The sequence below is a fragment of the Sus scrofa genome, chromosome 7 (genome assembly GCF_054392235.1).
Source record: "Sus scrofa isolate SSC_HxYL_T2T_F1_AM1 chromosome 7, Sscrofa_HxYL_maternal_Yorkshire_Landrace_v2.0, whole genome shotgun sequence".
Lineage (NCBI taxonomy): Eukaryota > Metazoa > Chordata > Mammalia > Artiodactyla > Suidae > Sus > Sus scrofa.
The window spans coordinates 26547080-26562498 of record NC_139389.1 but is presented as its reverse complement, the minus strand read 5'-3'; the positions used below and the strand labels follow the sequence as shown (position 1 = coordinate 26562498).

The following is a 15419-nucleotide window of genomic DNA, read 5'->3' as shown; positions in this document are numbered from 1 at the left end:
TCTGCTTTCTTTTGCCTGATAGTAATATAGGCACAAACACATCAATAAATAGAAAAAGAATCTATATTTTCTTACTTTCCTTCCCCAAATTGTATGATTTTGATGTCTTTTTTTTTTTCACATCTTCATGTTTAGATCTGTATGCTGGCTTATTTAAGTGACTCCTTTCCAGTTGTGGTTTCCTCCATCTTAATTCTTCTTTTTCTCTTTTTTTTCCTCTCTCTTTTTTAATTTAGAGAAGCCCTTTCAGTATTTCTTTTAGAATGGGTTTAGTATTGCTGTACTCTTTTAGCTTTTGTTTGTTGAAGAAATTCTTTATTACCCTTCTATTTTAAATGATATTCTTGCTGGATAGAGTATTCTAGGTTGCAAATTTTTTCTTTTCAGCACTTTAAATATATCTTGCCATTCCCCCTGGCCTGTAGTGATTCTGCAGAGAAATCAGCTGATAGCTTATGGGAGTTCCTTTATAATTAACATTTTGTTTTTCTCTTGCTGCCTTTAGAATCCTCTCTTCATCTTTAACTTTTGCCATTTTTATTTTAATATGTCTTTATGTGGGCCTGTTTGGGTTCAACTTGTTTGGGGCCGTCTGTGCTTCCTTTATCTTGATATCAGTATCCTTTAGATTTGGAAAGTTTTCAGCCATAATTTCTTCAAATATATTTTCAATCCCCTTTCCTTTTTATTTTCCTTCTGGAATTCCTATTATGCGTAGATTGGCCCACTTTATGTTATCCCATAGGTCTTCTATATTGCTTTCATGTTTTTTTCATTCGTTTTTCTGTCTGCTGTCCTGATTGGGTGATTTCCATTATTTTATCTTCCACATCACTAAGTCATTCCTTTGCATTATTCATTCTGCTGTTTATTGCCTTTAGCTCCGTTTGTATCTCTGCAAATGAATTTTCTAGTTTTTCTTGCTTCCTCCATGTTTTCTAGTTCCTTTCTAAAGGAATCTGCATTACAGTTCATGTCCTCTCAGTTCCTTCAGTATTTTCACTATCTCCCTTTTGAATTCAATGTCTCTCAGACTGCAGAGGTCTGTTTCATTGTTGACTGCTTTAGGTGAATTCTCCTGTTCGTTTAACTGGGAATGGTTTTTGTGCTTCTTCATTTTGCTTGTGTGTTTCTTTCACTGTGAGTTTGGAGAAGCCAAACTGAAGTCTTGTAAGGCTACTTCTATGCAAGAATACCTCTTTGTATTTTGGGGGGATTAATATTTATTTTTGGCGTGGGAGTTAGAATATTTGCTCTCTCTTTCTTTGGTGTGAGCAGGCTGTTATTCCCAGGATGCTCAGTGTGTTTTCAGGGAGAATAAGGCAATGGTAGGGCCAGGAGTCAGTGTCTGGTCATTGGGCTCTCAACAGCAGCAAGGACCTGCAGGAAGGTGGCACAGGCTACTTCTAGTTACAGGACCCTGGGAAATGGTAATAAGCTGTAGGCAGACCTTCAGAGTGACCAGAGCATTTGGCAGTAGCAACAGCAGGGGGTGTGAGTTCCCAGGGGAGTGAGAGCAAGAACTGCTTGTGTTTGATTGCGTGCAATCCTCTGAGGTTATTGGAACCATAGGTGGTGCCTGTTCAGGGACCCCTATTGGAAGCAGGCCATGACCATCTCTAGAGTCAGTGATAACTGTGGTGGTTTGCCCCTGCCACCAGTAGACCATGCATGAAGCAACCCATCTCACTTAGCCCACGTATGAGATGTTGTAAAGGGTGCTCCTAGTTGCAGGATCCTGGAAGGTGACAGAGATCAGGCATGTGGGTACTGCCCAGAATGTTTGGCAGTGGCAGCAGCAGGGCAGGTATGTTCCTGGGTTGCAAGAGCACTGACAGGTGGTGTTTGGTCACAACTGCCCGCCTCTGTGGTGCCCTTTAGGTGAATGGGGCTGCAAGTGATTTTTGTTCAGGTAACTCCAATGGCAGTGTGCCACACCCACCTCTGGAATCAGGGATAATTGTGGTGGTTTGCCCCTGCCAGCTGCAGACCACGCAAGAAGCACCCTGTCCCACATAGCCCACGCAGCAGGTGCTGCAACAGCTCCTCCTAGTTGTAGGATCTTGGGAAGGGACTGTGACCAAGTGTCTGGCCACCACCCAGAGCGTTTGGCAATGGCAACTGCAAGGTGGGTGTGTTCCCAGAGGAGTGAGGCAACTGTATGGTGCTTGGTTGCAGTGCCCTCTTTTTTTTTCTTTTTTGACAACCCCTGAGGTGACTGAGGTCGCAGGTGGAGCCCACTCACAGGCCCCCAGTAGTGGCAAGTCTCGCCTCCCTCTGGCCTCTGACACGACTGCCATGGTCTGTGCCTGCCACCTGTAGATCGTGTAAGAGGCACCACATCGCACTGAGTTCCCTTATGCCCTTAACACACACAATAGATGCCTGACCACCAGTAGCCTGCACAAGAAGTGCCTAATCTGTCCTAAAGGAGCAAGAGGCTTCTCATCTCACCATAGCCTCTGCAGAGCTGCCCCAACCTCTAAGCTTAAGGGCATGCACATGCTGCAGAGAAGGGAGTCTCCTATGATACCCATACTTCTTAAACTTTTCCAAAAGGTTGAAGAAGAAGGCACACTCCCAAATATAGTCTATGAAACTGCCATCACCTAGTCCCAAAACTTGATGAAGATACTACCACAAAAGAAAACTATAGGCCAATATCTTTGATGAATAAACATGTGAAAATTCTCAACAAAATTTTGAAAACTGAATCCATTAATATATCAGTAGACCATAAACTACAACCAAGTGGGATTCATCCCAGGGTCACAAGGAGGATTCAACATACCCAAATCAATCAGCGTCATACACTACATTACCAAAAGAAAAACTGAAATCCACATGATTGGAGTTCCTGTCATGGCTCAGTAGTTAATGAACCCAACTAGAATCCATGAGTATAAGGGTTCAATCCCTGGCCTTGCTCAGTGATTTAAGGAGCTGGCATTTCTGTTCATGGTGGTGTAGGTTGCAGGTGAGGCTTGGATCCCATGTTGCTGTGGCTGTGGTGTAGGCCCACAACTGTAGCTTAAATTTGACCCCTAGCCTGGGAATCTGCGTATGCCATGGGTGCAGCCCTAAAAAGACAAAACAAAAACAATAAAACATAGGATCATCTCAATAGATGCAGAAAAAGCATTTGACAAAGTCCAACATCCATTCATGTTAAAAACTCTTACCAAAGTGGGTGTGGAGGGAACATACCTTAACATAGTAAAAGCGATTTATGACAAACCCACAGCCAGTATAATACTCAATGGAGAAAAGCTGAAAACCTTCCCACTAAAATCTGGAACAAGACAAGGATGCCCACTCTCACCACTTTTATATAACATAGTATTGGAAGTCCTAACCACAACTATCAAACAGGAGAAATAAAAGGTATCCAAACTGGAAGAGAAGAAGTAAAATTGTCACTCTATGCAGATGAGATGATACTATATATAGAAAACCCTAAGGACTCCACACAAAAACTACTTGAACTGAGCAATAAATTCAGCAAAGTAGCAGCATACAAGATTAGCATTCAGAAATCGGATGCATTTCTGTATACTAACAATGAAATATTAGAAAAGGAATACAGAAATACAATGCCTTTTAAAATCTCACCCCAGAAAATTAAATACCTAGGAATCAACCTGACCAAGAAGGTGACAGACTTATATGCTGAGAACTATAAAAGCTTAATCAAGGAAATTAAAGAGCATCCAAAGAAATGGAAATATATCCCATGTTCCTGGATTGGAAAAATTAATATTGTAAAAATGGCCATACTACCCAAAGCAATCTACAGATTTCAATGCAATCCCTATCAAATTACCCATGACATTTTTCACAGAACTAGACAAAACAATCCAAAAATTTATATGGAACCACAAAAGACCCAGAATTGCCAAAGCAATCCTGAGGAACAAAAGCCAAGCAAGGGGCATAACTCTCCCAGTCTTCAGGCAATATTACAAAGCCACAGTCATCAAAACAGTGTGGTACTGGTATCAAAACAGACAGACCAATGGGATGGAATAGAGAACCCAGAAATAAACCCTGACACCAATGGTCAATTAATCTTTGACAAGAGAGGCAAGAATATAAAATGGGAAAAAGAAAGTCTATTCAGCAAGCACTTCTGGGAAACCTGGACAGCTGCATGCAAAGCAATGAAATTAGAACACACCCTCACACCATGCACAACAATAAACTCAAAATGGCTGAAAGACTTAAATATAAGAAAAGACACCATCAAACTCCTAGAAGAGAACATAGGCAAAACACTTTCTGACATCAACTTCGTGAATATTTTCTGAGGTCAGTCTTTCAAAGCAACAGAAATAAGAACAAAAATAAACCAATGGGACCTCATCAAACTGAAAAGTTTTTGCACAGCAAAGAAAACCAAAACCAAAAACAAAAAGATATCTTACAGAATGAGAGAAAATAATTGCAAATGATGCAACTGACAAGGGCTTAATCTCTAAAATATACAAACAGCTTATACAACTCAACAGCAAAAAGCCAACAACCCAATTAACAAATGGGTAAAAGACCTGAATAGACATTTCTCCAAAGAAGATATACAGATGGCCGACAAGCACATGAAAAAGTGCTCAACATCACTAATTATTACAGAATGAAAATCAAAAGTGCTATGAAATACCACCTCACATCAGTCAGAATGGCCATCATTAATTAGTCCATAAATAGCAAATGCTGGAGGGGGTATGGAGAAAAGGGAACCCTCCTACACTGTTGGTAGCAATGTAAGCTGGTACAAATACTATGGAAAACAGTATGGTGGTACCTCAGAAACATAAATATAGAACTACCATATGACCAAGAAATCCCACTCTTGGGTATTTATCTGGACAAAACTGTCCTTGAGAGACACTTGTACCCATATATCCACTGCAGCACTATCACAATAGCCAGGACATGGAAACAACCTAAATGTCCATCAACAGATGAATGGATTAAGATGTGGTATATATACACAATGGAACACTATTCAGCCATAAAAAGAACAAAATAATGCCATTTGCAGCAACATAGATGGAACTAGAAACTCTCATCCTGAGTGAAGTAAGTCAGAAAGAGAAAGATAAATACCATATGATTTCATTTACATCTGGAATCTGATGAACGTTTCCACAGAAAAGAAACTCATGGATTGGAGAACAGACTTGTAGTTGCCAAGGAAGTGGAGGAGGGTGTGAGATGGACTGGGAATCCAGGGTTAATAGATGCAAACTGTTGCCTCTGGAATTGATAAGCAGTGAGATCTGGTTGTATAGCACTGGGAACTATATCTAGTCACTTATGATGGAGCATGATGGAGGATAATGTGAGAAAAAGAATATATATATATATATATATATATATATTTACGTGACTGGGTCACTTTGTTGTACAGTAGAAAATTGACAAAACACAGGTTAACCAAATATGGAAAAATAAAATTCAGTAAAAAAGAAAAAAAAGATTTGGCAATTATAAATAAAGCTGCTATAAACATCCATATGCAGGTTTTTGTATGAATGGAAGTTTTCAACTCTTGGGTAAATCTACAGGGTTTTAAACATATTGATAATAATGTACTCATCATTATTAGAATTTTTGCCTCTTGCTTTCCTCTTCTTTTATTTACTATTATTTTCTTATTTAATTATATTGGCTGACAACTTCAATTATAATAGTAGAAATGTGATAGTGGAAAACATTTGTTTTTCTTTCAAATCTTGAAGGTATATTTCTAAAGTTCCTCACAGCACATGACATTGACTGTAGTTTTGATAGACAATATTTTAGTAAGTTTTTCAGTTGTCATTTATTAAATTTAGTTGCATTCATATTTCTAGTGTTCTGAGACTTATTATCATAAAATAATTGAAATTTATCAAACATTTTCATCCATCTGTTGTTACAGTCATATAGATTTTGTAGTCTCCAAATCTGTGGAATAGTCAAGCAAGAAATAAATAACTTTGACAGGAAGTTTTGATTACTCAAGCTAAACAGAATTGCCTGAAAACAAAGATGAAAGCACAGTAGATATAAGAAAATATCAGAAAAAATGTATCATGAATATATATTATGAGATAAATCAGTAGTTATATTAGTCATTATCCAAGATTCTTCTGATCTACTCAAATGATCTTTGTCGTTAGACATTTAAAGGGGACATTCATCTTGGCTGTCCCACTCATGTGATACTGTTTTTGGTTTAATATTCCAGCCAGAAGACCTATTCAAAGGCCTCCAATGGGTCTTCTCTAGTATTAAAGCTTATTTCCTACTGACCAAGGACATGCTGAAGAAGTTTCCAGGTAGTTCATTCTCAATTTTACACCTAATTGCTGGGGAATGACTATTGCATGTGTCTGCAGTACCAGGTGATACACTGTAAATAAGGATTTACTCTGACTCCATTTATTACCCATTCTCTTATGCCCCCTCTCACATAGGGCCAGGATGATGCTTTGGTTCTTGGCATGCTGATGCCAACTCAGACCAAGTGTCTGATAGTCCTTGAAATATTTTGGTATTTTCCTTTTCTCAGTGTACAGTTAAATGGAGCATAAATGGAGATAGTTCTCTTTGGGGAAGAATAGGGGTATCTTTTCAGGTAATGTTTGTTTGCCATGGTGTTGCAGTCCACTTCTTCTCTGGGGCCATGACTGAGTTTTCAGGCACTGAGGTCAAGAAACAGCACAGGTAATTGTGACCTTTTGCTGGGGAAGTTCGCTCAGTGTTCTGCTTCTCCACTCTTGCCTTTTAACTGTAGAGTTTAAGCAGCACCCTTGCTGACTGCCCTTTAATTTTGCCCCTAGAGATAGTATATTGTCTTAACCATCTCCACAACTCTCTGTGGGTCCGGGCTTCTTGGCTGCCCCTCTGACCTCACTGTTCATAGTGGAAATTTTAAGTATTCTGGGGGTTCAGTTCTACCATCTGTGTTCTATTGCTTAAGATCCCCCCTTTTCTCCATCACTTTTATTGATCCAGCTCTGTAGTTATCTCTCCAATCATCAGCCCCAGTCTACAGAGGAGAGTCACCACTGAACTTGGTAATTCTGATACTCCTCTACCAGAACATTCCTGATGATCTTGGTGAATGTTATATCTCCTCTATGCTCTCTCATGGAACATGAGATTCTGGTGTATTTTCTCACCTCACAGGATATGTCCACTCCACTTTCCTGAATCTCTTTTATCCTTCTCCTATCATCTGCCAGGGCAACTCAGGCATTTCCACACTCATCATCATGGACCACTGCCTTGTCTAAGCTTCTAAGAGCCACATCCCTTGGGTATTTCCTAAAAGTACAATGTCCCCATGGTAAGGGATTCTAACATAAAATCCAATTTTATGTTCCAGTCTCCTACACATTCTCAAAATCAAGGTCCAGTGTTACTCTGCTGGTATGTGCTAGCTGATACATGTAACTTTGCTTTTATTCTGTTTCTTCTCTAAACAACCTAGGACATCGCCTGTGTTTATTCTGTTTTTTCTCTAAACAACCTAGGACATCGCAAGTTGGTCTATGTAGAAATTTAACTCTAGGAATTAGCATGGAATCCAAAACAGCATCCACAGCTGTCCAATATGGAAGACAGAAAGGGCATCTATTGTACCCAAAATACCTTCATTATTGAAGTTTTAAAAATATTCTTTTATTTAGTTATCAGAGAAGATAGAGGTAATTTATTTGACATTACTTGTGTGATTTTTTTCTTCATTTGCTCTCTTACTTCATTCCATTTTTCTTACCTGGTTTATCAGGTTTTTTGTATACAATTCATATCACATGGGAATATTCATAAATTAGAATTCAAGACTCCAAACATCTTGGTTCTTTTTTCTTCCCTCTATGAATAATAACCTTTAGCAAGTCATTTACCTATTTTTTTTTCCTTTCCACGGAACTGAAAAATAAAACTAATAATTTAGATTGTTGAAGTAAATTTAGAAGAGGAAAACCAAACAAAAAAAGTAGAAAAAATTCTGTAAGTCAACTCTTTCCATGACCAGAAGTTGAGGGGAAAAAACCCCCCACAAATAGTATAGAAGATATTCTTGAGATATTAGTTAATCCTGCCTTCACTTTTAATAACATTTCACAATAATCCTTGACAGTTGAACCATTTGACTTCTAAAACATCTCTGAAAATGATGGTTCCAGAACTCTTTAGATGAACCACTGGTTATATTATTTCTGTTAATTTATGATTACAGGGTCATTTTCCTTAATTACTTTTTTTCCTCCCCACTTGGATCACATGAAATCATGAGGTATGTCTTAAAATTCCCATTAAAGATATAGGTCAATGTTAATTTTTTTAATTGAGTAATTATGGTCCTAAATTAAAATCCTTAAAAATATTACTAAAATTACCAACTTGGAAGGATCATACAAATAAACAGATTTAAAAACTATCCATCATACACTTCATGGGAAACATAGGCATATATATATATGTAAATTTAGAGATGAACAAATCAGAATATATAACAAATCAGTTTATTCACCTGATATCTCACAAACAAATTCAGCATTAGAGTTCCATGGCTGGTGTTTCATTTGTTCAACTTCCCTTTCTACTACCTAAGAACGCATTATTTAATACAACTTGACTAGACTTACCCATTTATTTTTTTATCCAGTACCCTCTGTTATATACATGGCAAATGATTTGAGAAGCAGTATAATTTCACATATCAACTTTCTCATTGCCTTTTTTTATGCCTCAGAAGACTTCTCTAGACTCCTTCAAGTCAGAGCCTCCTTCTGATCACCCTCCTTAAGGCTCCTTTTACTTGCTTGTTCCTCAAAGTATAGATGAGTGGATTTAGTACAGGAGTGACCACACTGTACATAATGGCAATGATCCTGTCCTGGTCCATGGAGCTACCTGAGGTAGGACGAATATACGTGAAAACAACGGGAGCAAAGAAAAGAACAACTACCATGAAGTGGGAGGCACAAGTGGACAGTGCTTTATGAAGCATGCTGCAGGAATGGGTCTTGAAGGAAAGATGGGTGATAATGTAGCCATAGGAGAGAAGTGTTAGAAAGAATGGACCCATGGCAATGGTCCCTGTGACAGTGTTGAGCAGCCACTGGTTAAGCTCAATGTTCCCACAGGCCAGCTTCAGTAATGGCTTAATATCACAGAAGAAGTGATGGATATGGTTGGAACCACAGAAGTTTAAGTGAGAGGTCATTACGGAGTGCAGAAGGGCATAGAGAAAACCAGTGATCCAGACAGTGACAGCCATTTGAGCACAGACCCGAGGATTCATGATAAGAGTGTAACGAAGTGGTTTGCAGATAGCCACGAAGCGGTCAAAAGCCATCACGGCCAACAACAGGGCCTCTGTGCTGCCGAGGAAGTGGAAGAAGTGAAGCTGGCTTATGCATCCCCAGAAAGAAATTTCTTTGTGTGAGGAGAGGAAGTTCCCCAGCATCTTTGGCAGTGTCACTGTGGAGTAGCAGATATCTAGACAGGACAGGTTTCCCAGGAAGAAATACATAGGAGAATGGAGTCTTGGCTCAGAGATGACGACCATCAGGATGGCTCCATTCCCAGCCACGATGACCAGGTAAATTGCGAGGAAAAGCACGAAGAGCAAAGGCTGCAGTTCTTGGATGTCTGTCACTCCGAGGAGAAGAAATTCAGTGACTGATGTTTGATTGGGCATCACTTAAAAGCAAAGGCAAAAGAGTATATGGAATACCATCTCTACTGGACATTAGAGTCCTCCAGCTGAGGATTTTCCCTCCTGGACAACAATATTTTGAGGGCAAGCCTATTGTTTTAATAGTCCCAGCACGGAGGTTTTACAATATGTGGGCCTTTAGCTTACACAATGGTAAGGTTTTGTTGGTTATGAACTGTTACTCACCTACCTGTTTTTCTTCATTAGATTTATCATAGTATTTTTCTTTCTCCCAGGGATTCAGTGCATATTTTCATCCTACCATTTTATTTATGAATTTCTACATTCTGATACCACTTGTCCTTTAAGGTTCTAAGTCAGCTGTTAACAGAGGGTAAATTTTAAACTACTCCACTACACCACTATCTCCTGACCTAATAAGAAACTATCTGAAAATGTTTTTACCTAAGAACATACACAGAGAGAGAAATTAGGGCTATTTGGAGATCTGAAAGTATATGCAAACATTGGTGTGCTTCATATGAAAAGGGAATCATTCAAAATTTGGGAAATCCATGAAAGGAGAAGAAAAAGATTTGATGTGAATAAAAAAGAAAAAAAGAAGTCCCCATCATGGTGCAGTGGAAACAAATCTGACTAGGAAACATGAGGTTGTGGGTTCGATCCCTGGCCTCACTCAGTGTGTTAAGGATCAGGTGTTGTGGTGAACTGTGGTATAGGTCACAGACATGTCTCGGATCTGTCGTTTCTGTTGCTCTGGCACAGGCTGGCAGCAACAGCTCTGATTTGACCCCTAGCTTGGGAACCTCCATATCCCGCCACAGGTGCGTCCCTAAAAAGACAAAATACAAAAAAATAAAAATAAATAAAAAATAAAAATGTGAACTAGGGAACATTTCTAGGGCTCTCTAGACTATATACATAGAGAAATATTTGAGAAACTATTTAAATTTTTTCCACCTGTATAAAATGCTGTCTTCAAGGAACTCAGAGTAGCTTTGTTTGATAGCCACGTATATTTTTTTATATTGTTAAAATTATTACTCCTGTTTAAGATATAAATACTTAAGATACATTTTGTTTTGTTTTGTTTTCTGACCCACAAATCAATATTATATGAAAAATTCACTTGGGGAAAATTCTTTCTTAGAATTTAAAGAAAATTGTAGTCAAATTTCCTATACTAAATGATTTATTTACCACAGTATGGATATTTAAAGATTACATATTTACTTTGCAGACTATCTAGAGAAATGGCAATAAAAATGTAGGCAGTACAGAGATTTCATAATCCACAACACAATGAGGATTCTATCCTAAGATGGAGAACCAGCTCTACATTCTGGGCATTTAACTTTAATACTAGCAAGATGACAGAGAATATGAGTAACTTACAAGCTTGTTTCCTGATTCATTTTCCTACCTGATTCAGTACTCAACTTCACAGCTATGGAATCTTTTCAGGTTTATACTCATGAAAATTAAATAGTAAAAATATATTTTAAAAGTAAATAGTATAAAACTATTTGAAGTGATAGCTTGTATTGGGGTTGCAGCATAAGCTCATCATCTTCCCCAGCCATTTCTTTCTGAAATTCTGCCTGTCTTTTATGAGCCACAGATCTCTAGACATACAAACCCTGAGAGATCGTGTCCCCTGCGTTTGAGAGGATTATTGTAAGAACAAAGAGGATCCATTCCTACATCTACAATATAAGAGAATTTTCCTTAGGGAACTTTCATCTTGAGCTCCTTCATTTTCCCCACACTTTCACATTTTTTCCCTAATATGCTTCTTTCTTTGTTTCAGAACCATGGACAGTACAAGTCTCAGTAGCCTCATGTTCTCTTAAATTACCTTTCATTTCCTGTGACAAGGGTTGAAGGATACACTTTCTCCTCTTGGGGACTTCCCCATAAAAACTCTGTGTGTAAAGTGGAAAAAATTGTGCAAAGACAGTTAAGGAATGAGGGCCAATCATATACCATTGATCCATAGAGAAAGATGTTTACTATTTTTACTCATTTATTAATGTGGTCCTATGGAAAACAAAAGAAGAGGAATAGGGAGAAGTAGTATTACTTTTGTTTCTTGCAAATCTGACTCTTCATTGTTGGTAATAACACTAAATTATTTTCTAAGTTTGGGATCTAAAGGCACATTTCTCTCCATGAGAATGAGGCTGGTCTCTCCAATGTGTATCTTCACTTCTTGCTATATCTTTTATATAAAATATTTTATATCTTGATTCCAAGGACTGTATATATGCTATCTGACATTTCTTCAAGCCTTCTAATTAGTTATAAATGCCATGTACTTCTTTCATCTTTCTACAGAGGTTCATTTTTTGGGCTTTGCAAAAGTTCATTATCTATTCATCCCATCAATAATTTCTAGCTATGGAATGTGCTATGAATATAATATAAATAATTATTGTGTGCTGACTTTGTAAATTATTGTTCTGGGTTCTTTACATGTGTTAGTTTATTGTTTCTTTCAGACACCCAGTGTAGGAAGTATTAAAATCATTCCTTCTTTACTTCAAGAAAGAAAAGTGAGGCTCAGAAAATTTAAGTATATTTTGCTCTTCCCTCCTAATTCTGTTGAGGAAGAATTGAAGAAAATAGTTGTGTATATTCAAAGTGTACAATACAATAAATTGGGTATACAATATCCTATTATTAGCTCTAGTCATCATTAAATTTCCCTGTTTTTCAACAAAGTGTGAAAATAGGGTTCAAATTGGGATTTCTGGTTCTAGAGGTAATAGCAGTATTCTTGCAATACCAATCATCTCATCTACAGATTCCTCAACTATCTAGAGATCCTTCATTTTGATGACATCAGGATCAGAGATTTTCCTGTTTCCTGTTTGTTTCTTTGAGGTCTTACTCACAAATTATTTTCTTCTCAAGTAAAAATGACATTGTCTTTAAAATGTTCTTTTATTACAAAGCATGCTTCATGGGCATGTGTTCTATGCAGTCACTCAGGGATCTGTGTTAACAGGTCCCCATGATTGATTTAATGCTTTGTTTTCAACATCTTGAAACTTTTAATAATTTTCAAAAAAGGATGCTGCATTTTCATTTTTCACTGTCCCCAATAAATTGTGTTAACTCTTCTTGTTTATTAGAGATAAGTTTTATACTTGCTATTTAGAACTACAGTTTTTTAGAGTTCATATTTAAATGCTGCTAGGGAATCAGCCAGAGGCATTAGACGGATCCCAATGAGGAGAAAGGAGGGAGTCATTTCAACTGCCTCCTTTCTTTGCAGGGGGCAAAAGAGGACATGGGTGAAGCAGGGGAGCCTTTGAGGGCTAAAGATGGAGTGCCCTCTTAACACCTCCTGCCCAACCAAGTAGCTGGCAACAGCTCAAATGACTCAACAATAGGACTGAGGTTACAGCATCTTGGAGTCCTTCACGTTCTGGTGCTCTGCTACTTTATCTTTATGTAGACAGATAAACCAGCAATTTTGTCTTCACAGAGGTTTGCATGGAATACCTGTTCCACCCCTTCACTTTTCATCTATGTGTTTCTTAAAGTGAGTCTCTTATATGGAGCATATACTTGGATCTCAGTTTTTAAAAATCCATTTAGATGTTCTATATCTTTTGATTAAATAATTTAATCCATTTATATTTACAGGAATTATGAATAGGTAAAGACTTACTGTTGCCATTTTGTTAATTATATTCTGACTGTTTTGAAGTTCCTTTATCAATTTGACAACTAGAAATAACACTGTTAAGAGTTGAAGTATATATTTATGTACTTACCTAAATCTACATGTACATACCTAAATCTACATGTACATATATTTTTCCCATAGCATTCCGGTTTGCTCCCCAAAACTGATGTCTTCTCATGGTCTTCAATATAAAACCCACATCTCTCTAGACAGCATCCTGTCTACAGGTACACAGATTCATTTTCAAATCTTCAAAAGTACTGTGCTGAATTGCATGGCACATATGCCTCTCCTGCCTGGAATGCCCTCTTTAGTCCCCTGTCCTTTGCCTGACAAATTGTTTCCTCTCCTTTAAAACCTAGCCTACCTTCTACCTTCTTTGGGAGGCTTTCTGTGACCTTGCTCTCCCAACCTTCCCCCCATCCCATCACAAGGCCAGTTAGTATTTGGTCTCTCACTTGTCTTACAGCACCTACACTCCCTTTGACTTTATTTATCATTTGTCATATTTCTACCATAAACACTTGAAAGACCTAGTCATGAAAATAGTTAAGAGAGGTTGTCTTGATAAGGTTGAGGAAACACTGGAAACTAGGAGGCTGCATACCTGGATATTGTGCTAAGATAGGCATGGTTTAGTGAGGAAGAAATACATAAAAAAATTTTCTAGGAACTCTTGATAAACTTTTACTTGATTGGGGGATTGGGAATGAAAGATGTTGTCAAAATATAGATGACTGTGATATAATAAGCTTGTATATCAGGCATAGTTTTAAAACCACTCTAGTGGAGCACAGTGTGGTTGGGGAGAGATAAAAGATTTTGTGGTTGAACATGCTGATTTTGAGCTGATAATGGAACTGTGTTTAGCAGGCATTTGGAGATACTACCTTGGTGCTCACAAGGGAAGCTATGGCTGGTTTTATAAATTAGGCTGATGGGTGGTTCTCATGGGCCAGGGAGGAATTGCTCAGGCTTATCCCCCAAGTGTTTGGGGGCTCAGCAGCTAAATCTCCCAACCCTGAGAATCTTTCAAGGTCTTGCTGACCCTCCAGAACCCACTCTCATTTCGAGTTTCAACAGAATTAGAGGAGAAGTGAAGTCTCAGCCGCATACCTCTAGCAAGATCTGCAGACCCCAAGGCCTTCTCTTGCCTCTGCCCTCTTCTAGGCTCCATCAAACCTTACTCTCCATAACAGAGGTATTAGACGGATCCCAATGAGGAGAAAGGAGGGTTATTTCAACTGCCTCCTTTCTTTTGCAGGAGGCAAAAGAGGACATGGGTGAAGCAGGGGAGCCTTTGAGGGCTAAAGATGGAGTGCCCTCTTAATACCTCCTGCCCAACCAAGTAGCTGGCAACAGCTCAAATGACTCGGCAATAGGAATGAGGTTCACAGAATCTTGCAATCCTTCACTTTGGTGCTCTGTTCTGCTGTGAGCCTGGGAATCTACAGGAAACTTTCCCTGCTGTTTTTCCCCCTCCCCCTTCAGTATTTTTCTTTCATGTAAAATTTATGCCTCTTATTTTTAAAAAAGCAAATACTGGAGTTCTTGTGGTGGCTCAGCAATAAGGAACCCAAGTAGTATCCAAGAGGATGCGAGTTTGATGCCAGCCCTTACCCACTGGGTTAAGGGTCTGGCATTGCTGTGAGCTGTGGTGTGGGTCGCAGATGCAGCTCAGATCCCTCATTGCTGTGTCTCAGATGCAGATGCAGCTCAGATCCCTCAACAGCTTCAGCTCTGATTTGACCCCTAGCCTGGGAACTTCCATATGCCATAGGTTGGGCCCTAAAACAACCCCCCCCCAAAAAAGTAAATCTTAAAAAAATATGGATTTGAAAATTGAAAAACACTCATCTTTACTGCTGAGATAGCTCTTTTTCCCCCTTATTTATTTGTAACATACTTAACATTAAAATATATATATATCAAATGGTCACACCACATATATTTTTGTACTGTGGACATTTTTTCATGTCATTATTTTAGAGACCCCACTTTTTTATGGAGTTCATAATATTCCACAGAGTGCGTTCTGTTTAA

General features: G+C 38.4%; 1 protein-coding gene across 1 annotated transcript; it reads right to left on the bottom strand.

Moving 5' to 3' along the window:
• Positions 1-8773: 8773 nt before the first annotated feature.
• On the bottom strand, positions 8774-9721 carry LOC100524875 (olfactory receptor 12D1-like). The gene has a single exon (XM_003356598.3). It carries the CDS (start codon positions 9698-9700, stop codon positions 8774-8776), a length of 927 nt encoding a protein of 308 aa, XP_003356646.3. The 5' UTR covers positions 9701-9721.
• Between the last annotated feature and the right edge of the window lie 5698 nt (positions 9722-15419).